The sequence below is a fragment of the Falco rusticolus genome, chromosome 17 (genome assembly GCF_015220075.1).
Source record: "Falco rusticolus isolate bFalRus1 chromosome 17, bFalRus1.pri, whole genome shotgun sequence".
Lineage (NCBI taxonomy): Eukaryota > Metazoa > Chordata > Aves > Falconiformes > Falconidae > Falco > Falco rusticolus.
The window spans coordinates 7,301,586-7,327,893 of record NC_051203.1 but is presented as its reverse complement, the minus strand read 5'-3'; the positions used below and the strand labels follow the sequence as shown (position 1 = coordinate 7,327,893).

Below are 26,308 nucleotides of genomic sequence, written 5' to 3'. Positions count from 1 at the left end.
CATGTCAAGTTGCAGTTTACCACATTATCTGTATTTTGAATTGTACATCATCCTTTAAAAACAGCTGGATGTTTACAACTTGCCTCATTATTTTCTCCCAGTTTCTTGATTTCTGTAGCCATACCACTTTTCTCTTGTGCTAGTTGTTCTTTTTCTAATAAAAGCTTATTGATATACACTGTTAGTTGATCATTCTTTTGCCTAGTTTAAAACAAATGGTCAAGAGAAATAAGAACATGTATTTCAAATTTTCCTTTCAAGTTAAATTTATCTGTTACAGAATTGTTACTTCACACGGAAAAAAGTCCAGGCCTGTAGCTATGAATTTAAGCTTTGCAGCAAAGTTATAGTGATGCAAAAAGGCAGTGGAAGGAAGAAAATGAGAGTAAACTTTTAAATAAATATAATGGTTGTTGAAGATGATGTAGTTCAATATCCAGCTTAAAGCAGGGTTAACAATGAATTCAGAAACTTTCTCTTCATGTTAACCCAACTAAATCACAGAGATATGGAACAATTGCATGCATACAAATACAGAAAATGTAATTTATAAATGTAAGTATATAACAGATGTCATACTGTGTGCATAGGTTCAAATTTTTCATTAGAAAATCATAAATCATTGTATATTAAAGTAATTTTCATAACACAAAAAAATAATATTGTATTTTCAAAAATTATCATACGCCTCTTGTTCAAGATCTGTATTCAGTGTCATAAGTTGTTTTAAATAATTTTGTTCCTTTTCAGCTGTACTGGTCAGTTGTACTTTCAAATCGTGGATTTCTTTCTGCAGAATAAAAAGGAAGTGTTTTGAGTAAAAGTCATGAAATCTATCAGAAATGAACTGACAACACAAAGCTTTAAGATTAAACAAAACAGCATGCATACCATAAATTAACCAGACTGTATCTTTACATCTCTCTGGTGTGATGTGGAAGTAGTGTGAGATATTGAACTCTGATATGAGTGCTAAATGTGTCCCATACTGTAACTAACTAGTCTGCAAAATTACTGACAACATTGGATTCCCTTGAACATTATTTTAAATGAAGACATTTGCTTCAGGTATCACAAGCTTTCGTATTCACCTAATTAAAAAAAATTAAAATACTTCAAAAAAACCCCAACCACAGAATTCCAGTACTATGTGATAGGATAGGCACATATTTTGGATGCATTCCAAGCCACAAAGCAAAACTCTTCTCTCAGGAATTTCCTGCCATTACAAGATAAGCAAGCCTTATAATGCACAAATGCTTTGAATACTGTTTTCTCCAAGTAACTGGTGATACACTGATACCACAGGCACAGGCACTTGCAGGCAGGTGGGGAGTCGAGGGCGACACGGAGGAAGAGAGAGTGTGATTCTTTAAGCACAGCATATAATGAACTTCTGGAATTTCTTACCACAGGCAGCTATGGAGCCAAACAGCACGAGGGGGTTCAAACCCAGATGAGACAAGTGAACATGAACAAGTCCATAAATGATAGCAAAGGCAGCTGACAGGCATGTACGTGTCCTCTAACATCCTTAATGCAGCTACTGCAGCATCATGAGGAAAATGGACCATAGCAAACAGCCAGGTTCCTCTATTACATAGTATCTTCTGCTGTCATTGTCAGGAGCAGAGCAGTGCATTGGGTAGAGCACTGGTATGACTATGACATTTCTTATGTTCTTATATACAAGTTATAACGTTTAACAATTATTTATAAAAGCATGTTACTATCACCCTTTATTCAGACCTCTCTGATCTGGAGAGTATTTTCCATTTCTTTTTCCCTTTCCTGCAAATTTTCTACAGTAGCCTCAAGATCCTTCTTCTTCACTAGAAGTCCTTCAACTTTTCCCTGTTTAAGAACATTGGTGAAACTCACTTCAGAAAATTCAGTGCACAGTATATAAGGAACAAATGTTCCTTATATGGTACATGGTAAAATGCAAACTTGGTTTCACACTATCTTATTTTGGCTGATGCAGTTTCTTGCTAGACTTGTAAATACAAGATCATAACTAAAATAATCCTGTATTAAAAGTGTACTTCATATAGCTTAGACTTCTGTAACAGAAAATGGGCCTGTGTCACAGTTCCATAGGGTTCACAGAGACCATAGCTAATTCCCTCAGGAAGCATCTCTATAGGCAAGAAAAGAACAGCCAGTATAATAATGGGAGTGCATGGAACGGGGTGTTATAACCCAAAAAGACCTTTCTTCAGGCTCTTAAGTGTTTTCTCTGAATAGGGACATGAATCAACACAATATACAATGCTTTCTGGATACTACAGTATGGAGGACACCTCACCATAACTAACACACCACAAACAGCAAAATAATCAACAGATTTGTGAAGTAAGAAACCTATGAAATGGCTTATTTGTGTCCTTATTTTGTCATAATAACCTTTTCACAAATTTCACTGCCTTTTCTGAGTGGTGTCAGAAGCTTGGTTATCCTTTAAACACCAAAATTAGGTCAGCCTTCTTAAGGCTTAATTTTTAGAAGATTATTATGAAGAAAGCTAGTCACTCAAGGAATTATCTTTACTTTCAAAAACTGGTTGATCCTTCAGCCTTAAATTTCAGATGTGTGGTACTTACAAGGTTTGAGCTGATGTTCATCACCAAAAAATTAAAAAAAAAAGTATTTTTCAGAAAGGTTCAGAACAAGGAAAGAGTGAGTACTAGGCATAACTAAAAATGCAAAATCTTTATGTCCAGAGGAAGTGGCATTTAAATAGGTGTGAATGAAGAAGAAAATGACCAGAAATCTTGACAAGGAAAACCAAAGCAAAGCAGAACAAACCAACAAAAATCAGTGGAGAGTATCAATTCCTTCAAAGAAAGCACTGAAATTGTCTAAAAGACAGGTAAGAAAGTTTAGTAGCAACATTAAGGCAGATCAGACAGTGTTTATATATGGCATTTAAGATACGAAGGAAGAGAGACTTCATATGAAAAGTAAATGCTGGGAGACTAATAAAATGAACATTTACCAGTGTTTCTGACAGCTCTTCAAGTTTCATTTCTTTGTCACATTTTAGTTTAGTCATCTCTTCTACAGCACATGTAAAATTAATTGAACAGAAATAATTTTATATATTTAGCAGGCAGTATAAAACATTTATCCCTTTGCAGTGCCTAATTTTCAAAATTTGTGGGATTAAATTCAGAAGTTTTTAAAACTAAATTACGACTTAATCTAAATGTAGTTGAAAAAATTATTCAGAAAGACATTAGGAAATACACATCTGGACAGAAGCTAGTAATTAATCTTAAATAAAATTCAGTCTATTATGTTTTCCACAATCATGGCTTCAAAGAAACCACGGACTGTAAAAATGGAGTAATGTTCAAATATTGATGCATATGCATCTTTTCAGAAAAAAAACCTGAACTGCTGAAGATATTCACATGGATATGCTAAAAAAGGAAACCACTTGTTAGTAACTTCACAATGTTTCCTATGTGCACATTCACATTACTGATATTTTTTGCAAGTACTGGACACCAAACTCATTTTTGCTCTGGAATCCTCACAGGTCACATCTCACCTTGTTCTAGACAAGCATTAGAAGTTAACTTTTCAACACTTAATCTTTAGATGCCTTCAATACATACAAGGACATCACACTGTATTTCTCATCTATCATATCAGGACTGGAGGCATATGCTGCACACTGGGAAATCAGTGCTAAAGATAGACCTCTTACTCTGGGGGCTAAGAAGCATGTATCTAGAAATCACAGGATATCAAAGCAATATTTAAAGCTAACCACTGTCAGTGTGACTCTGCATCAGACATGGGGAGAGTGGTCTGCAGGAAGGCTTAATGCAAGTGTTTTGTCTCTGCTACAAGCTACAGAAATAATTCTTGGAATCTACTGTTCAGCAGTCTAATGCTACCTCTCAAAGAGGTCTTCAGTGCGATCAGTCTTAACTGGAAGAGTGTAGAGAAACCAAAATGACTTCCAGAAGAATCTATGCATGTATGGTCTTACTATTGGAGGTCTGCACAGCACTGCTGACTGACTGTTGCCAAAGGGAGTCAGATGAGTAAAAAGAAATTTAAGCATTCCTGACAGGTACAGGGTACTGTAAAACTATTTTTCCTAGCAACAGGGACAATCCATTTTCAGAAAACAGCATAAAGCATTTTTATTACTACTTAGCTCATTTTCTTTCTACAAACCTCACCCAGTTCAGCAGACTTATTTCTGAGCTCCAAGGTAAGTAGCTTTGACTCATCTTCATATTTCTCCAATCTAATAAAATGGTAATTAAAAAAAAAAAGTATAGTACAAAGCACTGCATTTGAAACTCAAGGGACAATAAGAAGAGGTCTATCACAAGCATTTTAAGAACATTTGCCTTTCAACAGGCAGATGATATATCTGCCTGCAACATGTATTGAATTTCACTTTTACAACTTCAGAACAGCAGACATAAAAGTAAACAAATATACACATACATAGATCTGTATTTCTTAAAAATATCACTATGACAGTCAGGGGGAGAGGGAAGCAAAAATTTACTTTTTTATAGACCAGTATCAACCAGCAAAACTGAAAAAAAATGCATTAAATTATCTGCATTTAGACCACTGTGTCAGAAAAACTAATTTCATATCCCTTCTTTCTTCCTGGATTTGTCATAAACTGCAACTACTTAGGAGACACCTTAATGCCACAAACCCAAAATCACTGCTTTTTTAAAACTCATCTGTGATATTTTAAAATACATCTTTACTGCTCTGTTCTCACTTCTAGAAAGGTTGGCTTTAGTTGCTATGAGGTTTTTTGATGAATACAGTTTTTAAAACTAAAAAAACCCTGAAATACATTAATAATAGGCACTGGTATTAAGCATTACTATTATCACATACGGAAGAGCATCTTCCTCACTAAAGGTTCCATTAATAAGGAACTGTCAAGTACTAAATGAGATTACTACTTCCTTAGTTAACAGCTGCATCTACACAAAACCAAACAGTGTAACTGTCTTCAAGTGCTAATAATTTCAAATAACGAAATAGGTGAAGGACTTTAAAAATAGTTATTAGTGATTACAAAAAAAATGCAGTTACATTTAGGTTTTATTCCAAGCATCTTGGTAGTCTAGTATTTTACCTATAAAATTCTTTGAATTTAAACTGTTTAATTTACCTATTTTGCTCTTTTTGCAGCAAGCTTTTCATATTGGAAATAGAAGTCTCATATTCCTCTATCAGGGATGCATGCAAAGCCTTAGCTTTTTTACATTCTTCCACCTGTGCTTCTTTTTCTCCAGTGACCTGAATTAACGCATTCACTGCAGTCTGCAATTCGATTTCTAAGCTCTTTTGAGTAACCTTCAAAAAAATTGTATAGTTTCTAAACATTTTTTGCAACAAAGAACTACAATTGTTTCATATCTAAAGTATCAGTAATTATTTATGCAATGGCTCATCTAATCTATTTATACTGGAAAATTATAAGCAAGCTGTACCTCTGTTTTTTGCAATGAAACTTTGGCCTCTTCCAGTTCTGCCCTCAAATGTTCTTGATTCATCTGGGTTTCCCTTAACAGTTCTCCTTCATGTCCTAAGGAAAACAATACATGCTTACATTTAAGAAAAATAGGGTATTTACTAAAAAATACTTGCATTTCTATTTTACAGATAAATACATTCCTAGAACTTAACCAAGTTACATAATATATTCATGTCATTGTTAAGGAAGAAGCCTCCAAGATGATTATTCAACCTACTAAGTAACAGTATCCAAAAAGAAAATGACATGTATTTATAGAATTTAACAAAATGCAGCCACTTACATGTATCTGGCATAAAAACTATGCTAAAACCTTCCCCCCACACTCCCCAGGGAAGGGGAGACTGAAAATTGCCTCACTTCTAAAGTACTTGCACCCTATACTGTAAATATTTTGTAATATAAATGGCTTAAAAATACTGAAAATCAAGTTCTGAAAAGTAAGTTTCCTCAGTGGGACCTGAGTATAAGTTTTCAAACTCAAGCAATGTTTTTTCCCCTTGCAATCTTCAAACACTGTCACTGCTTGACTCACCCTTAAAAAAGAACCCTTCAAAAACAGTTAAAACTTCAAATGCCAGTCAATCATTTCCCTATTCGCAAATAAGATTCTGTTTAAAAGCTGTAATATTTTGGGGTGCTATTTAGCAAAGATGTCAAAATATGTGTTGTTGAACACAGAACAAGGCTACTATTTATGGACTTCTGAACAAATATTATACTTTGAAGACCCTTCACTAACTTGGTTTGAAACAGATCAACCCAGTAACCAGGAAAAACACTTTAATATTATTGTGCCATGTCTTCTGTACAAGTCCAACAGGAATGGAAAAACCTCTATAATACGGGCAGGGTTATAGTGTCCTGGTAAAACTTCTGTTACAGAAAAGGAATGACAGGGTACATGGCACCTTTGTAAGTAGTACAGCATGTTCACGCTGGAGTTTATTGAAGACCAAGAGAAAAATCCCTCACAATGAAGCTGTCATGTCAATAAAAAACCAGGGTGTAGTCTAAGCCTAAAGGGAAAACCTTGGTTATGAAATACAGGCATAGATTTTATACTTACATGGATTACACTACCAGTCCTGATCCCAAATCAGCAGCTTCTGTTCTAAATGAAAACATGGCCTGCAAGGCCCTAAAGTTCTGCTGCTGACTAGTAACAGGGTAAAATTACCATGATCCGGTTTCCTACACATCTATAACCAATTACATTTTAACATAGCAGAGAGAACTCTTACTTTTTGCTTCTACAAAGTCAGCAATCTTATTTTTTGCTTCCTGCAGCTGAGTCTTGATGTCTCTTATTATATCATCTTTTTCATCACTCTGTATGGTAAGAGCTGAAATCTAGCAAAATTAAAATAATACCATAATGAAGTCTAGAAAAAAGGACAGATTCTCATTTTCATTTGTGCCCCCTGTATGATTAGCATATATACTGCTGTCATCCATGTTACATAAGATAGTCAGTCTTAGCCAAATATTGATCATGTCATATTACTCTGGATGAAAAAGCTCTTCAGTTCAAAACCAAAATATGAATTCCAGTAGACTAAAGATACTGGAACATCGCCAAGATAGCAGAATCTGACTTAAATGTAGCTCCTGATGATGCCCAGGAACACTACTTCCCCTTTTGCAATGTCACATCTATCCTCAGAAAAACAAACTTTTGACCTTCCCAGATACAGATGGATGCTCAGCTTCTCAGAGTCCTGCTTACAAACTAAAAACTATTATGACAACTAATTTCTTCAACTTAATCAGTCTTCCATCACAGCTACCTCATCACCACTACAAAAAAACTACTCTCATCTCAGATTCTTAAACTCTTTTACCAGCCTGTGGTCCAATACGCATTACAATCCTTTTTCCCACCTTCCTTATTACCAGATATGAACTATACCTTTCTTACCTATGACGAGTGATGACTGCTTTCCTAATTCTATGCATCTGCACAAGCCACTTTATAAAGGCATACGCACAGAAAACAGAAAGAGTACTCATTGTTTACATGGTCCTTTTAAATCTTATCACCAAGATCTCCCTTTGTCACAATACACTAGCCTAATTCACATTTTACTCCAAAGTAGTAACACGGAAGGAACACCCCATCAAAAGGTCATTTGCAATATCAATTTCCATCCTTCCAAAATACAAATATTTCACAAACAACCAAGTGTTTTTAAACTAATTATTTTCATTCATCAGTGAGCCATGACAGCAAAGTTCAAACATTAAAGAAACTAAAAGATTTGTTTCAAAAATAAAGGTGTACATAGTAGATTGTAAAACTGAGCAAACCTGCTTTTCCTTCATACTGACTTCCAGTTTGCATTCTTTTTCAAACTTATCCACTTTTTCTGCTTCTTCTTTCACTTTGGAGATACAATAATATCCGAAGTTAATATACTAGCTAAAACATACTTCAGGTTAAATACAATGTCCAGTTCAAGATTGCTTATAATTATACAGCTGAACAATTTGTTTCCTAAAGAGTAATTTATGAGGTCACGTTAGAAACTATTTTCTAATCAGACAAAATAAAATTTTTTACATCAGCTTTCCACAGAATTAGTCCGCTATTCCATGTATCACTTAATAGTTTGTTATAAGAAACTAACAGAAATGCACATGTAAAAATTAAACAGGCACATAGTAGTGTAAATAAAGCTGATAATTAAAATTTCTGTAGCTATACACTAGTGCATTACCATTTAAATAAACAAACTATATAAGTAGTGATCTCTAGACTGTACTTCACAGTCAAAACTTATTTGAGTGACTTTGAAAAATAAAGTTCCAAATCTGATCCAGTGGAAAAACCAAAGGGCTCAGGCATTTAATAGCTGGCAGCATGAATAAAAGGGGGTCTAACAACTGTCACAGCGTTCACCACTCTAGCAATTTGTATCTTTCTGGCCTGAAACTGCATGCAATAAATCTATGATTAAGCCTGCAGCATAAACGCAACAGAATTCTCACATTTGAAACACATTTCCAATCTAGTGTTCTCTGCTTGTACACGAAGCTCTTCAAATGCCATTATCATTCTCTAAAAATAAAATTCAATACATATGTTCATACAAAACTAAGTACTTTCAGTAATGAACAATTATGTTTATGATTTGCAAACAAACAGTATTACAAGCTCATTTATATTTGTAGAAGAAATGTTGTTAAAAACAAAATTCAGAGCACAAACATATTTTGAGTTAATGTTATAATTATACAGAGCTGGTAGTTTAAGAATTTCTGTACTCAAGATCTAAACAATTTCAAGGATGAAATACTTTTACTGGTCCATGTTTCTACATCCCTAACACAATGGGGGAGTTGTTGTGCCTTTCTTAGTTGCTACAACAACCTATAGTTAATATTTAACCATTACACCTTGTACTCTCTGACTCTGCTTATCTGTTTTATCACTTCCTAACAACAATGCCTTACATTTCTCTGTTATAAATATACCAAACTCTTATCTTCCACACTGGAATAATTAGTAACAAAAATATGATGAACTAATTTATTTGGCAAGACTGCACTTCTTTAACAAAAAAAATGCAAACCCCCTCTTTAAGTTAAGGCATATTCACACCTTATGCTTTCTATTCCACACAAAATCACCAGTTTCAGTACGGAGCTTTCTTGTTCTGTGTCACACTCAAAACTGAAATTAATTTTGTTTGTTCATCTTTATTTTATATTGCACTTTACATTAAATAAAGCTATCTAATAGAATAACCCTAATATACCTGACCCCAAAACCTGACTGAACACAGCCCTATGCAACCTGCTATAGTTGGTCCTGCTTTTAGCAGGGGAAGTTCTCCAGATGTTCTCCAGAGGATGCTTCCAACATCAGCCGTTCTGTGAAATCACCAGATTGGTGAAACAGAGTACAAAAAGAAGACAGAAGTTATGGCTGCCACCTGACACTAAGCAGGTCATACATATCACACAGATCCCATGGATCTACATCCCAAACACTGTTGCATTTTATCTAATTAATGCTCTATACAATACAAAAATAAAGGGACTGAAAACCTGACTTCCTGCGTCACACATGACGGTTCTAATTGTTTTATCAGAGAATGTTCTTCATACAACCAGTATCTCAACATATACACATAACTCAGATAGCTCAACATATCCATGTAACTGGGATCACATCTGAGCCTTTCACAAGCTACAGCACTTACTTCAATGTTGTTATTAAGTTCCACATATACTTGTCTTGTTTCTTCTCTTTCATGTTCATCTATCAAAGTAAGAATGTATCATAAAGTTTTCCTTTTGAAAAAGAATGTCAGTTGTCCAAGCCATTATGCTTAAACAGCATAATGAACTGAAAAAGGAATTATAGGCCTTTTCTTATTTAAAAAAAATCATTATGAAGCAGGATGCCAAAAGTTACATCATCTGAAGAAAATGTATATTCCATTGGAACATCAAGCAAGCTCAGCTTTTCAAATTTTCTCCCAAACCTTACTTTTTCTGTGAATAGTACGATTCTACATCAACTTATGTACCTATATTAATTTTGACATTATTAATATTGTTGAATACTATAGTGCTTCAAAAACTGTAACAGGTTTAGCACCGAATTTCTTCCCATAATCAGAGATACCCAAGACCACAGAGCTGTCATTACAGAATTGTAACAATACTCTTATCTCATTCTTTTTCTTTTTTTTTTTAATTGATATTATTTTCCCCTAAGAAAACAGTAAGAAACACAGCTATCAAATAAGTACAGTACATCTATACACAGGTGTTTGTAGAAGCAAGGCTAAAAAGAAACAGACATTCTTAAGTATCTGGGATCAATTCTGCAAAATTTTAAAGATTGTAATAACAACTCTGAATTTCATACAATAAAATCCAAAGGCAAAAACGTATTTTAAAATCTCAAGAATTTAAACTTTGTTAAGTTATGCAGCTATCTTGGCTTGGTCAATTTAGTGAGAAGAATGCTAGTTACTCATGGTGTCTTGGGATTTGGACCTTTTTCCTCCATGAATCCATAACTGCTCTAAATAGGATAACAACAACTCTGGAAATTTGTTATAGTGCTAGGAAAGGTCACTAGAGTAGATGCTACTGCCTAAACACAGACATGAACTGCCACCTTCTATGTCATAATATACTCAAGGTATCTGGATGGGACTGAAAAACATCAATGGACTGACAAGACTTCCTGAGACCTACACTCGCTCTGGAGTGGCTGCTAGTGGCTAATCGGGGTTGCTTACACTACCTTAAACTTCAATCAGTGTTTAGACATCTAAATAGCTCCCAAGGTTTGTAATTTTCCAGCAAACTATCCACTGACTTCAGAAACCCTCTAGATTTAGCTTTTCAAAACAGACAACTATTAGACTTATGGCTTCACATCTAATTTCACTCTGATGCAGAGACACATACAGTTTATCTCAACCAGAGAACATACTTGGAACACAATGATAGCTTTTCCTTCGTGAATTTAGAGAAATCTAGAAGTACATTTACTCTCATAAATCAATTTAAATAGTGTTTACATTTGGTGGACTTCTCTGTGAAGTGAGTACAGGTTTCCTTGAGCAGATTACACAGATGCCTTGAAGCGTTGTTTCTAAAAGAGGAAACAATACTGTAATAGGTGGTCACAGGAATGCATGGTACTTTGCATACCTAAGTAGTAACAATGTAAATGGCCTGATGACCTTTACAATTTAACAGCTGTATCTAACTTCCCATACTAATACAGTTCTCAGCACAAAACGTAATTATTTTCACAAAATATTTGACTGTATTACTTACTCTTTTAAGAGATCTTTATTTTCATTTATCTCATCTTCCAGTTTTAAACTTAGTTTTTCATTTTCAAACTAGTTTAATAGGGAACAAATATGAAAACACATTGTTATTGAAAAACACACTAGAAATACGGTTTCACTTCTCAAATCTCACTTGAGAAAGTAATTTTCTGCATCAGAAGACAGAAATCCATTTTACCTGCTATTATATGCCATCTTTTGTTACAGTTTGCACGAAAGACATAATAATAAACAATAATTATCAGCAACCAAAATGCTTACAGCATTTGTTGTACACACAGTGTTGTACACACAATCGCATACTACAGGTGTGCACCCCTTCTCAGAATAACCATCTTCTCAAGGCAAAAGTCAAAACATTCAAAGATGACTCAGGTTACAAAAGCCAACACAAACAACAAACAGCACCAAAAAAAGACCGATACATTTTTAAAAATATGTGTTTCAGCCACAAAGCTGTCCATCACTATCAGCGAGATAAGAAACTGGGAAAACAGAGTGCACTACTTCCACTATGTGTTGAATACAGAAATATGCATGAGCATACTTTACACATACCAGGAGGATGAAAACTTACTCAGTCTTAAACAGGTTTCTGCAAACCCACAGTATGATGTCACGTAAATAATGCAAAGATAGAAGTGCATTGTTAAAAAGAGGAAAACCATTCTTAGAAAACAAAATGTTACTTTTTCCTTTAAAAGCAGTAGAGCCATAGGTCATTGGTATCTAGCCAAATGGCTTCTTTGAAGTCATCACATTAATAGCTCAAAATTTCTTTAACCTCTGCAACATTCTTTAATATTTAGTTGTATGAATAATATTCTCATACTAAATCAGGAAGAACTTCCTCTTTACATATTCATTGTATATTGTACAATACTGGCCTGCAACTCCTGAATGGCTTTACGCTGTGCTTCAATAATCTTTCTGTTTTCTTGCAGTTTTCTTTCTTTCTGCTTCAGTTCTGATTCTACAGTTTGTTTCCACTGCTTGATCTTCTCAGCCTCTTTGTAGAGTTTTGAATACAATTCATTCATTGTTGCTATATTCTATTAAAACAGGTTCCACAATTTAATCTCAAATGCTATTTAATTAGTAATGTTGTAGATACATATTTATCTCTTAGACGTATCACAAGAGTAACTTTTTTTCCACAGATGGTGACACAAGCTTATATACAATCAGGAATCAAAGTTTAAATCTTCATGCATTCGCTGTGTATGTATTACAGAACAAGTAAGAGACACAAACATGAGTGAAAAATACCCCACTACCTTCAGATATAGGGACATCACTAAACAGATAATCTTAAAGATATGGCTAACTGCACTCCACCAGAAGTCAATACAAGGTTCTTCACACCACTGCCCTCCTTACTCTGACAGATACTGCTGAGTTAAGTAAAACCAGCTTCAGAGATCTTGTCCAAGACTACCTGCGATAGTTCTTGCAGTTGTCTTACACAAAGGAGGAAGAAAAACCAACTAACCTTGTGCTCCTAGAAGACCTTTAAAGCACTGTACAAGCAGCGCTTGATCAGTGGTTTAGGCAGGTAAGAGTAGGACAGTAGGCCACAGGGCAGTTCTGCAGTTTGTTTTAGGTATGATGTCACCTAATGCTATCCTTGTTTTGGCTGCATCATATTATTACAATCCTGCCTGTACTTTAGTATCTGCCAGGCCTAAAAGAAGTTTAACCCTCAGGGATACGAAAATCAAGAAATATGTTCCATTTGTTGCAGCAAACAGCATTTCACATCTGGGAAGCACAGGAAGCTACCACAAAAAAAAAAAAAATTAGCTTTACCGAGTTCTACTAAAGCAGAAAAATGTTGGTAAAAACACCATGAGAAGAATCAAATGCTTGAGGAAATCACTGTACCAAATTCATTGTTTTATAGATACAATAAAGCCAGACAAGGCAAAGAATGCTCTGACTTCAATCCTTCTGCCTTGCAACAGACTATTCAGAACCAATCCCACAAAGATATTTTAAGTTCCTAAATCTTATTCTGATCAAAACTCCCAGACTTCCCAGGTACTTTAAAAAAATAAACAAAAAACAACACAACAAAACAACAGCTTGGAAATCGCCTTAATATTGAAAGGCATGTTCACTGAGTAACAAATACCTCTTCTAAATGATTCAGCTTTAAAACAGGACAGAAAATTATCATTCCCCTTTGACTACTTCCTTTGGCCCTGAAGTATCTACTGAGTACTGCTTTAGGCACTGTTTTGGGAACAAATTAAGAGGCCCTAAAAAAATTAAGATACGCAGAGTTTATACTTAGCTGACCTCTTCATCTGCCTCAGAGCAAAGTTTGACTTGCTGTGAAATCGCATCTGAAATATGAAGAGATTTTGATCAATGCCTTTCTAAAAAATAACAGTGGAACTGTATTTAACAGTGTTACAACTACAAAACTGTTAAGCTACTCATGAAAAATGTCAACAACACTAAAAAAAATGTAAAGAATATGCAAGGTAAATGCTTATTTCAGTCTTACCTGAATTAGTGATCTCACCCCGGTTTGGTATGCTCGTTGTTACAAATGGCAAATTAAAATCATCATCTGGGCATTTGTTAAAACCCTGCACAAATTTAAAAATTAGTTTCCTATTTGTAAGTAAGGAATAGAAAACCCAGAAAAAAATGTACATCTAATGTGAAAATAAATTTTTCCATTAATAAATCAACTACCTACAATTTTCAAAGCCCAGGGTATTGGTAATGGCTTTGGAATTTCCTTGCTTCTTACTTCACAGTGGCTTTGCAAACTGCTGGTCTTCTGTATTTTGATTTATAGACTACACTGTGGCCAAAGTGGAAGCTTTTGATGACAAGAACTTACTAGCTATTGCATGCCTGTACACAGCTGCATAGTTAAAAGATTCATTAAGCAAAATGATTTCTTTCAAGTCCAGTACTTGATATTTATTTTTTGCTTTACTCCCAAGAGTACTTCTAAAACATATCTGATTATGTTTCAGTGTGAAAATTTCATTTTACAAGGTGTTTTAGAATTCACAGGGATTTGTCTTGTACAAGTGTACTTCCTCTCCTATCAGAGTATCACATCTGAATCCAAACATATTTTGTAAGGAGCCTCAACATGAAAAATATCTTGTTGAATTCACATAACTCAGCGCATAGCGACACAATATTTTCACTGCACACTTCATCTGGTGGGACCAACAAATCAATGCCAATAAGGTGTCCAAGTGGCATGTTTCCCACAGACAGTTCTGAGTTACCCATATCCAACATGTATTCATCATCGGTGGTGTACAGTTAAAATATATAGCAAATGCTCAAAAAGATGATTCTCTTCGGTTTTGACAGAAAAACAAGTAAAAGTCTTTGCAATTAAAGGCGTATGTGTGTTGTCCCCCCCACAACCCAGCACCAATCTGAACAGTTTGCCGCAGCCAGGAGCTCGGTGCACTGGCACGCAGGTGCTTTCCCGGACAGAGGCTGGGGACTTTGCCCGGGGAACCCCCGGGGTCGCTCCCCACCGGAACCCCCGGACGGGCCCTTGCGCTCTTCCAGCGCCCTCGCCAGCCGTGGTAACACTGCGCAAGGCGGGCAGCAGCACCGCTTTACCTGACAGAGCCCCGTCGCCCGAGTACTAGTCTGGGGTTTGACTGCAGACACCTGACCACCGCTCGGGCGCGGCGGCACGAACAATTTAAACGGTTTTTCTTTTTCCATGGCCTCGGAGCAAACGGCAAGCCTCCGACCCAGCACCTCACGACGGGCACGCTAACGCCCCGAGCCGGGCAGCTGCTGAGGGAGGACAAAAAGGCGGGAAGAGAAAGCGCGCGATCCGAGCGGGAGGGGCGGCGGAGCCGGGGCGGGGCGGGGCGGGGCGGGGCGGGGCCCGGCGGTGTAGAGGGGAGCGCGGCGGCGGCGGCGGCGCCTAGTGCAGGTCCCACATCTCGCAGAGCAGCGAGGTGAGCCGGGGGTCTTTCGTCCGCCATGTCACCAGCACCTCCGCGTGCGTGTGGTTGAGGGTGCGCAGCTCCGTGAGGCGCCCGATAAGGCGGGCGAAGTGCTGGGGGTCCTCAGGGTGATGGATCTTCGAGTACTTGTAGAGGATGCCCAGGAGCGGCTCCTGCAGCTCCTCGACGTGCCGCTTGTTCCTCAGGAGCGGGCGGTCTGCGGGAGAGCGCGGTTAGCGGGGCGGGGGTGCGGCGGGCGCGGCCGCAGCGGACGGCTCGGTGGCGCGGGCGCGGGGCTGGCTGACGCGCCCCACGGCGGGTCGCCGCCCAGGTTACCTGAAAAAAACACGGTTGTTGCTACAAGCAGGGCGTATTCGGTCTCTGTCACTTTCAGTTCCCCCATGCTTCTGTAGAAGTAAAACAGTGCGGTAATAAACTCCTCGGTTATACCTTAAAAATGAAATAAAATAAGCAGAATGTTACTTCGCTGCAGAAACGGGTACCGCGGTTAGAAATAATCTTTGTACTAATCTTTTAAGGCTTCAGGCCATTCCAGTCCGTGAAATAGTTAGCAAACTTGTGTAATCTAATTTCTAAAGTAGTAACAACTGTTTTATTGCAGTTGTACCGTGGAGCTTTTGGTACATAAACTCAAGGCTTTGTGCTGGGGTGTCGGCAAACGAACAGCACCCCTTGCTTCCCTGGGGCTGTCACGGCGCCTAACAAAGCGGGAGGGGGAGAGAATGAGCAGCAGCCACGCCGGCAGTCTTGCTCAGTGTGATCAAGAACAGGGCCAGCAAAGCAAAAGATTCCCAACAGTTTTGGTTCTGAGACCTCCGTTACCTGTGGTGGTAGTGGAAGTTGGACTCTCTTCATTGTGAGACATTTCCATGGAATAAATGTTTTTATCAAGGTTTTGAACATGACAGCATGTCCTATGATCAGAAAGTCTTACATGACCTGGAACAATACAGATGACAGTTCTCAGCCAAGCTTAATGTGACTTAAAATATTTGTCTGCATCTGGTTTGCAGATACATACCTGAAAATCTGTGAATTTTCTATGTAGGTAGAAAAAATTGTTCTTTTTGATATCCAGCACCAAGTTGACTGGTTGCATGATTGTTGGTCAAAGTCTCTTGTGTTAAACTTGACACAGTATTTAATATGTCATTAATATAGCTGATACTATCCATCCACCCCACAATTTGTAGAAACACTTAAAAAGGTTGCTCTTTTTTTGGAAATAATGGGAGGAAAAGAGAGATCCAATTCTTTCTAATTTTGGTCTTTACTATTCTAAGTACCACTGTGGTTGGATAGGAAATTATTTGAGATTAAGTGAATTAAAATAAATGGAGGTCATTTCAAAATGTCAGAACCTGAGACTGGTGTTGATAGAAAGCTTGTTAGTCAAACTTACTTTCACTTGTTGATGGTTGGCATTCACTAATTCTTTGGTTATATATTTGGGCTGAATGCAAAAACATTGCCTCAACTGTTGATCCTTTTAGCAGCGCGATCTGATCTTCGCTAGCTAAACTTTCAAATCCTGCAGAGAAAGATACATGTTAAGAATCAAGGAAGGCTGTAGCTACATTTAAGCCCCTAACATGTGTTGATAAAATGAGTTTTTTAAGAAATGCCTTTACTGGAAAGGAGAAGCCATAGTTAATGGCTGTATGTACCAAAGGCTATTGGGATCTTTCTTGCTAGTTTGCAGGTTGTAGGGGACACGGGACAGACACAACAGTTGTCAGTGTCCAGTGTTAGAAGATTCACAGGAAGATACAAGTAAAAATTTTGGGACTAAGCAAGACTTTATTGAAAAATACTTCCTAATACTTGAATTATATCACATAGCCTAATACCTTATAAATTTGCTACATTGCTTAGTGACTGTGAGCATATTCCTTATTAATCGATACCTGATCTTTTTAAAAATTGTGTTCATCTTTTGACAAACTCATTATCTACACTTATAATTCAAGAGCAAAAGAACTTCATTAATTATTTTCTTAATCCTGATCAAAGCAGGATATGTAACATAATGGGAACAAACAGTTCATCCATTCTTTCAGATCTGTTCCACAGTAGTGCTCAATTACATCCCATATCAGCTTTAGACATGTTGATTGACTTTTGTCAATACATTTTACAATTTAATGAAAAAAATATCACCCTCTCTGTCAAATGTTATTTTATCAGCTTTACATTGAAATGCAGTGAATTTAATTGCATGTTCCTTTGTTTTTTATTAAAGGAAAATATGAATAGGAGCACCTGGTTAGTCCCTTCTGTGCTGCCTTTTCCTTTGAAGGAACATCTGGGTTTTTTTCTCTGACGATGACAATAAATCGCAAACTGAACTGGTTTTCAGAGAATGTGTTGAAATAGTAATCCACTCAAGATGGTATTTTGAAGTCCATGTACTTTCAGAAAAAGTCTCCACTCCATGTCAGAAATGGAAAAGAAATGTAATCATAGCAAGCTTTTGAAGTGAATGCTTCTAACTTGTCCTCATGGCAAGTAAATGGTAACCCTGATTGTTAGAGTTGGGAGAAAAAATAGTTGAATGGGAGTTTTCTTAAAGCCTGTATTTTTCTCGGACTCGTGCCATCAGTATGGTTTCTGCCTTGGACGGAGGGGAGGTCACACTATTCTGTAATACTTCCCAAAGGAAGAAACTTACCTGGCAGTCTTTTTGTGAAATCCACTAACACTTGTACATGGACAACTGCTGTCTCAGAGAGACGGAGAAAACTTTCCTCAGGACTTACAGTTTCTTGTAGCTGCATGAAAGAGCGTTTAGACATCTGATATAACCAAGATACAGTACTTAGGACAATAATAACTTAGCAATGCAGGCTGGTTGTTCTGTATACGTACAAACTTCTTTGCTTCCTCAAGGGGAATGGTGTATTTTTGGTGTGCTGCTACAATGTGGTCAAGAAGCTGATGTTCCCCTGGAGTAAGTTCCATCTTCTCTGGGATCTATTAAAAAGATAAACCAATCAAGTGACAATGACTTGGGGCAAAATGAAATTATAAAAAGAGATATATTAAATAGAAAAATATCCCACTTTTCCAGATCTTGTTGTAGATGATACATGCTTACTATTCAGTCCCTCATCTTCCAGTTTTATGTCACAAAGAAAACTGCTCTTCTGTTTGAAATTCTTCCTGAGTCGCTTTGACTTGCACTGTACTTCAGTCAGCAAACCTGTGAGGCATGGAAGTGTGTATCAATATGTACATTTTCAAATAATTACAATTTAAAACCATAATTTTTACTGTTATTGATAACACGAGTCTTGCACCACAGGAGCTGTCACCTGTAAGGAACTATGCTTCCTTGAGGATATGGCAATGTGTTATTCATTAGCGAGTTAGGTTCAGTATCTGCCAAAGACCTGAGTGTTTGCGGTTCTCTTACGTTATCTCTTGCTTGTGGCTCTGTGACATACAAGCACGAGAATTTTTCATGAAAGACTATTGTGCAAAATCCACCCCCCACCTGCCCAACAAAAAAGCGTGTGATATGCTTGCTGCTGTCCTGTCAAGGTTCAAGATGTTTAGCAGTCTCATGATAGTACTTCCTTTTTTTTCTTGTGAAGTCTTTGAACAGCAGTCCTCTTAACTTCAGGAAATACTTCCCAAGCATTGGTCATTTCTGCAGATGAAGACGCTACAGGTGCTATGGACTCCAAAGCTAAATTTTCCTACAGCTAAATGAAGTTTAGACCAATACCATTTAGCTCTAATGAGGAGAAGGGATTGACTTTGGAAGAGGTTTTATCCAAGTTGATCAGCAAAGTAGCCAGCATGGAAGGAGCACTTACATTCTGCTAGCATTCCCACAGCTTTACACTTCTTCAGGCGACATTCCTGACACTTCCTCCGCATGTACATGTCCATTTCACAGTGACCACCATTCTTGCATCGATACACTGCATTTTTGGTTATGCTACGTCGGAAGAAGCCTGTAGACAAGGATCAGGTTATGACTGAAGAAATCTAAGGCACTGTATCTCATAACAATTTGAAGAATCAGAGTGTCTTTTGGGTTTTTTTGTTAGACTGGGGTTTTTTTTACAATGGAAATACTACCTTGATTTTAAATTTGATTATTAACAGCATAGTTACGGCTTGTCCTTTCTGACTAATATTAATCACTGTTTTCCTTACCTGACCAAGACAGCTGCCATATAGCAAGTCAAAATGTGAATAGAAATTATTACTTGTGTTTATTTAATTTTAATAAGTATAATTAAAAACACTGAAGTACATCTATAATAAATGTGCATGAGAAAATCAGCACCTGCTTAAACAGACACTATCCTAGTGGATAATCAACGCAGAAATGAGACGCATGAAATGCTCATATTAAATACACAATGTGAAAGTATTTCTTCAAAAAATGTTATAAAAATGTGAATCTGGAGTAAGCATGTTAGATAAAGGGTTCCAAAATCCTCTGTAGCAATGTCAGCTTAAAAAATCATGACATCTGCTTAAACCGCTGACATGGAACATTTTGTTGAGCACTGTGGGGCACTGTGGGTAAGACCCAGATCAGCCTGTTCTCTTACCTTTACAGCCTTCACAGGTAAGCGCGTTGTAGTGATAGCCTGACGCCTTGTCACCACACACAACACACAGCTCCTCCTGTCCCTTCAGTCTCAGAGAAGAGTGGTTTAATCTGGGCCGCTTTAACCCTTGGTATCCACCATCATCATTGTGGGGAGCCACAAAGGAGGGTTTGCTTAATTCACAGCTGCTGGTGGTGCACTGCCCGTCGCTGTAGGGAGAGTCCAGGCCGTACGTGCTGTACTGGGGCTGGGAGGGCTGTGGCTGTAACACTGGAGGAGGGATCTGAACAGCTGAGTACTGGCAGTAAGGCGCAGTCTGGTAATCGGTGTCTTGCAGCTGATAGTTGATGTGCTCCGGTAAAACATCTAGGTACAGAAGAAATTGAAATAACAACCTGAAGAATATCTCGACATCGGGTACTTGAAAGTTTTAACATGTTTTAGAGATTAAATATTTAATCACAAATATTAGAGGAATGCATTTTCAGAAGGGCAGCCTGACACATTCTTCTTACATGTAATGTAATGTTTTCAGGTTAAAAACCTGTAATGTTTTTAAGTAAAATCTTAGGTGTAAAAAAAAATGTCTTGTGACAGTTTGGGCAATGTCATGTGGGTGCCACTTGATTCTTGTTTGCATGTAATTGTCTGTCACTTGCCAACTGATGATGACACCTTTAGATTTTGCACTCAAAGGTAATTTTTATTAGTTGTCCACATAACAGAAGACTATTTTCCTGTAAGTGAATTTGTTGATGAGTGAGGTTTTTGTTATTGGTACATATTTCAGGCATAGTTTTGAAAATACTGCACAGCAAAAGTCTGAAAAAGATGGTGCAGAAATTATATATGGAGTGGTAAAATTACTGTGACAGTTATTCAGTAGAACAAAAAGCAGAGGCTTGCTTTATTTAGTATTTTTCCACATTGATCCTTTATGAAATTTTATTTTAGCAAAATGTAGGTACAGAATTAATGAAGAGAGCTTGTTCATGCCTTTCTGTCTGTAGAGTTTTAATTTTATCCAGCCCCCCTTATATGTACACACAGCTGTACTGAAGAAAGCTTGTGCAACATGCATCGTGTTTCATTCTTCCTTTGGGATTGTTCAAATCTCTGTAAAAACAAATTTTGGGTTTTTAAGCAGTTTGGAGGTCTTTTGCTCTTTAATGGAATTTGGGTCCTGCTTTTACTCTTCCAGAATCAGATTAGTTATTGCAATTACAGGTACATAAGATACAGAATAACCATTATCTATTTATAACATATCTGGAATACTGTAATAAAACCTGTGTCTTCTTCATGCAAGTCAAAGGGAGACAGCACCATTAATGTTTGTATGAAACGATCAGTCAGTGTAATCACATCGTTTACAAAATCTGCATGAGCACATTCTAATATATTTCAATACACTTTCCATATTGGCTTGATAGTCAAATGTGTAGCTTCTAAAAGCTTGTGAAGATAAGCTAAAATGAAGAAAATAATGGGAATTCCCACAGGTGTTCATTTTACTATACTGCTTTTTCATAATATGAAAAATTCACTTTACTCACCGTAATACTGTATGGGGTCAGGAAGACAATACCCATCAGGTACAGTGACAAATGTATTTGCCATGTTCTGCTCCCAATTGCACCGTTTCATGCAGTTGCTCTGTGATAGACTTTCAAGAAGGCAACCTAGAGAAATGGAGCAGTATGAAAAGCATCATATGAGAAAGAATTGCTGGCTAGATTTAGCTACAGAGCTAAAACCAGAAGACTTCAGAATACGGAACAGTCTGCAGATCTGAATAAAATCAGAGGTATGTGCAAAGTCACATAGTACTCTCAGTGAGGTTGCAAAACATTTGATTGTCCTAGTAGTACAGATTCAGGATAGAGTTCATTCCTAAATTTTCAGCTTATATTTAAAACTGTTTTGCTCTGGATTTTACACAAAACCATGTGGGGGAATGAAACTAATTGTTGGTAAATTCTGTAATTCAGGAAGCAATTAAATGGAGCTTCACTGGATAGAAAAAAAACTTGCTTTCAGAATGAGTTAGGGCATTTGCACTAAGCTAGATGTGGCAGATGTTCTGTTTCAGCACAAAGATGGTCTTTTAGTGAATTTGCTTCATTCACTTTTTATGCAATTTTGAATCAAGTAAATATAGGAAAATAACCTGGAAAGGCCAGTATAGAATATTTCTTCTTCTCCATGTACTCTTTTATGCAGTAATAGTCAGCTTTGCCTCTCTTAAGTATAGCCCAATTTACATTTAAGAGCTTGCATTCCTTTAAGAGTACAAAGCATCCTGTGAAGACCAAAAAAATCAATCTCATATAGGATGTATTACCCTCTGGAGAGTTACCCTGTCCTTGATTATTGAAGGAACCTGGGCTTCTGGCTGGATGCTTTGATGTTCACCGTAATAAAGTGTACTGAGAGCTCACAGTGGCAGAGTAGGTGCAGAGTAGCTATTGTGCTTTGAGTTCAAAACTTGCCTTATTTTTCAGTAATTTGACTTTATGGAGAGGTTCTGGAAAAGTGTGTTCTAAAAATTCCTAAAAGAGTTTTATAAAAAAAAAAAAAGCATGTCTATATGGACACTAGCATGAGCCGGGTTTGAGTTTAGGTATGTGTATAGACAATCGTTGGTGTGGCTTAGCAATTGAGAGGTAATGGAGCAGCCATTAGAGAAGTAAGTAGGAAATACTTTCCTTGCCCCTTTGTCCCTCTGCATGCGTGGAATGCCACTGGTTAAAAGTATGTTGTATCTGATGCCCATTGAGTAAGGTCTTTACAAGACAATTCGCCAGTGAACAACTATTCATAGGCTTTCCTGAGCAGAAGGGAAGGACAGAAAAGATGAAAAAGGCAAGTAAGTATTTGGAAAGTATAGCAAATCAGCAATGTGTGTAACAGGATTCTCTGTATGTGCCTCTTGCAGAAATCACAGCAAATTAGATTTACAGATCTTCCTTGAAAGACTCTCATGTTGGGTTTTGTGCAATACCTATACCTAGCTACAGCTGAGAAAATGAATATATAATTTCAGGGAATCTGAACTAAAGTAATGTCTTGAAAGACATACATCCTTTCCTCGCTAACTGGACGTGTCTTTGAAACCAAACACTTTCTCTTCATGTTGTCAGCAGAAGGTGAAAAGATGCAGTGAGGCTGGAATGCTCGGGTTTTTTTGTTATCTCTGCTAGTAAATATTTGTTTGAGAGAGAAATGACTCATGAGGTCCTTATCAGCTAGATCAATTTGGCCTGGGCAAAGTCTACATTTTTCCTTAAAAATGTGGTTTTGCTGAAGAAATGTGTTTCTGGATTCCAGCAGTTTCTTCAAATAAAAATAATAAAAGAATAGTAGCTAAAATAAAATTGCACTGATCCAGTCTGATAAAAATATTATATTGGGAGTATGAAGCACGTATTACCAAATGCAAGGTGGTCGGTTGATTAAACATTCTACATCTTGGAAGCAGACTTTCATTTGGCAAAGTTTCCTCAACTTCGGTATTGTATGAGAATAGATTTGAGGATTTAGCCCTTCTTACTGATTTCTACGGCAAATAAAAGTTATCAGTTGCAACCACAGAATTCCCAGTTTAGAATGAGACTTTGCAAATTGAAACTCTTAAGTTAAGAGAATGTTATAACAGTATGAATAGTAAATCCAGTGTTTATTTGAGAAATGCTGTAGTGTCTTGAAATGAGACTTAACGGTCATACCTGTGCATGAATGTTAACAGTTTCATTTTCTAACAATTGAGAATTTAGCATTAACAAGCTTGTTCTGATATAAAATAGAACTGGGCTTTTAAAAAAAAATTACAAAGAACAGAATAAAATATGTAAGGAACTTAATTTTTCTAGGACAGGAAGGTTTTGATTATTGATAAGATTGACTGCCTCACCCTTTAGATATGGGTCAGTCAGCAGCAGGGAAGCCTACTCCAGACTTTAGGAGTCATTGAAATTTCATGCTGGTCTCTCAAAAGTTCAGTAGCCATGCCTGATCTCTCACACCTCATGAGAGTGAACCATGACATTTCTTCAGCCCATACCTACATCCATTAACCCTTTGCCGTGCAGGCAAGTGCATTCTGCATGCACACAAAGTTTAGCTACACACTGTAAAGCTGTGGAATCCTTACAGAATGTAGCATTCACGCCCAATCATAATTTTCAAAACATTATAACTTGGACAAAGTTGAAATAAGATTGGAGTAAGAGCTTTGGGTGTTTGGGATAGTTGTAGTCATGCCATTTCCAAACCAAAATACTCTGTGCCTGTGTTTTTCTCTTCTCTGTGTACTAAAAATATACCCTTACATTTTGTGTATGTGTGCTTTAAAATGGAAGCAAAAGAAAGAAATACAGTCCCAGAGATGATGGATAAAGGTCTTTAGCCTAAAAAGTCGAAATAACTGAAAAGGAAAATCATTTTTTAGTAACTTGTTTCATAGAATCACATAGAATCACTGTAACACAGTTAGGATGAAAGTCTTCAGTCCTTAGACAGACAAACTGACCTGAAAGAAGATGTCATCTGCGCAAAGGCACATGCTGTTCCCTGCTTCTCCTTCTTGGTTACTTCAGAGGTGCTAATTCTGCTGGCTGTTTTCACGTGTGAAATCCTAATCATTGCAGGGGAGGGGAGTGTTTGTTGGTTTTTAATTTTAAAAGCCCCTACAAGCAGGAGGTTTTGATTTTATTTTTTTTTCCCCCCAGAAGAAGATGTGACCTAGACTGGAGGCTGCTTAAGCGCGTTGGAAAATGTTGCACTTTTACAGGCTTGGTTTTACAGTAATCAGTCTTTTGAACTAATAACGTTCAATATAAACTGAAATGTATGTTGATTCAAGGGGTTGGTTATCCATCTAATACAGAAATTCATCAATCTTAAGTTATTAGTCCTAACTGAAACACTTCCCAGTTTATCAAAGATGTAAGCTATTAACGGGGAAAAAAAGTGCCATTAACTGATAAAAGTAAAGTACAGTCACAAACCAGTCACTTAAGAGAATATATGTATTCAGACTAGAGCACTGTACATCTATTTATTGTTATTTATGGTGAAATATGTTGGTTTTATCATTTTTATTGCTATAAAAATATAAAGTAACATATCATCAACTTATCAAATTTATTAAGATGCAAAACATACTTCTTGTAGAAGAGGCTTCAGGGAGCTCTTTAAGAGGTATGTATTGGCAGTACTTTAACTGCTATCGTAAATATTTTGACAGTTGAGTCATAGGGAAATTTCTTGTTTACAGGGAATTTTAGGAACTCAATCTGAAGGTCTTCAAGTTTTTTTCACCTTGTGGCATATTAATGATCACGCAGTGGAACGAGATGGCACATTTCAATCTCAGCATTAATTGCTGTACTTCTTTTGCTTCTGGGAAACATAGCTTAATTTTTTAATTTGTGGCATTTAAACCAAAAACTGAAAAAAAAAATGTAACAGAACACAGTTGGTGGCAACTATGTGCAATGCTAGGTGATACATTGAGTTTCACTCAAGCAATTCAGTAACCACTGATACTGTAATTAAAGAATGATTTTGCAGGGGGAGTTGTAGGATTGCTTGATTGATCCTATGCACATTGTTAAGGTTTTACCTGTTTCTCAGTTTTAATGTGCCAAGAAGCTCCACCAAAGCTGCTGTTTGAAGAAATACCACTTTTGTTCTCATTACGTGCATTCCTTCCTTGTCATATAATAACCATAAAAAGAATTGGCTTATTTCACGAATGGACTGTGTTGCAATTATCTTGAATTGTTACCCCATAAATTATTAATTCAAAGGTATAATTTTTATACATTGTAAAATAAGGGGTTAGAGATTGCTCAAAACGTACAGGTTTCCAGGTACTTCGGGGAAGGGAAACAAATAATTGAATTTTAAAATCATTTTACTTCACTCTGTATGTCAAATGAAGTACTGTTGGAACAAATTCTTGGCAGTAGGATAGCAAATTTAAAAGTGCATGTTTTCTATTTTCATTTAGACAGCCATTTAAAGAGAAAGAAAAAAAAAAAGGAAAAAGAAGAAAAAAGCCCAATGCCTAAAATATTTTCACATGGCAAATTGATTTATGGCTAGAGCAACAATTTATAATTCCAGAGCATTAAGAGAAGTAAAATACTTACGGTAGTTCCAGAGAGTTTCTTGCTTCCAGAGTTGAGTCTGCTGGGCTGTAGCGCTGATCCTAGCTCTCAGTCCAGCTGGAGCAAACTGGGCCTTTTCCCTATTTATCAGTTTCTGTGCATACACTAGGCTCCAGACACTCAGCAGAGCAATGCTACAGCTCTGAGACACAAACTTCCCACACAGCCTTTTCTGGGGTCGAAGCAAGGGCAGCTGCAAGTCCACATAAATCAAATAATAACTGGGTCATCAGGG

The 26,308-nt window shown here is 37.0% G+C and overlaps 2 protein-coding genes across 4 annotated transcripts in view; both read right to left on the bottom strand.

The window, feature by feature from the left end:
* The window catches only part of SYCP1 (synaptonemal complex protein 1), a 24,955-nt gene extending 9,866 nt beyond the window's left edge, over positions 1-15,089 (bottom strand). Inside the window, exons 1-17 of the mRNA XM_037410281.1 lie at positions 14,968-15,089; positions 13,871-13,955; positions 13,660-13,706; positions 12,246-12,410; positions 11,342-11,409; positions 11,080-11,153; positions 9,742-9,800; positions 8,525-8,594; positions 7,844-7,917; positions 6,778-6,886; positions 5,490-5,584; positions 5,168-5,352; positions 4,200-4,267; positions 2,999-3,060; positions 1,750-1,854; positions 687-790; positions 84-201 (exon numbers count right to left, since the gene is read on the bottom strand). Coding sequence (XP_037266178.1) covers positions 84-201; positions 687-790; positions 1,750-1,854; positions 2,999-3,060; positions 4,200-4,267; positions 5,168-5,352; positions 5,490-5,584; positions 6,778-6,886; positions 7,844-7,917; positions 8,525-8,594; positions 9,742-9,800; positions 11,080-11,153; positions 11,342-11,409; positions 12,246-12,410; positions 13,660-13,706; positions 13,871-13,955; positions 14,968-15,075 — 1,596 coding nt within the window. The 5' untranslated portion in view covers positions 15,076-15,089. The remainder of the gene's footprint in view (positions 1-83; positions 202-686; positions 791-1,749; positions 1,855-2,998; positions 3,061-4,199; positions 4,268-5,167; positions 5,353-5,489; positions 5,585-6,777; positions 6,887-7,843; positions 7,918-8,524; positions 8,595-9,741; positions 9,801-11,079; positions 11,154-11,341; positions 11,410-12,245; positions 12,411-13,659; positions 13,707-13,870; positions 13,956-14,967) is intronic.
* On the bottom strand, positions 14,273-26,308 carry LOC119158409 (bile acid receptor-like). 3 transcript variants are annotated; one of them, XM_037410278.1, is made up of 12 exons: positions 26,056-26,308; positions 24,429-24,533; positions 21,454-21,579; positions 19,898-20,263; positions 19,148-19,288; positions 18,389-18,528; positions 18,195-18,299; positions 17,998-18,097; positions 16,729-16,857; positions 16,149-16,265; positions 15,642-15,755; positions 14,273-15,522 (listed from the first exon to the last, which is right to left on the bottom strand). In XM_037410278.1, the coding sequence occupies exons 3-12, from the start codon at positions 21,542-21,544 to the stop codon at positions 15,284-15,286; spliced, it is 1,542 nt and encodes a 513-aa protein (XP_037266175.1). In that variant the 5' UTR covers positions 21,545-21,579; positions 24,429-24,533; positions 26,056-26,308; the 3' UTR covers positions 14,273-15,283. The 3 variants fall into 3 exon arrangements, 2 of the variants coding, with proteins under 2 accessions (XP_037266175.1, XP_037266174.1); XM_037410277.1 differs by lacking the exon at positions 24,429-24,533; XR_005107857.1 differs by lacking the exon at positions 24,429-24,533 and having other exon boundaries at positions 15,437-15,522; positions 15,642-15,712; positions 26,056-26,307.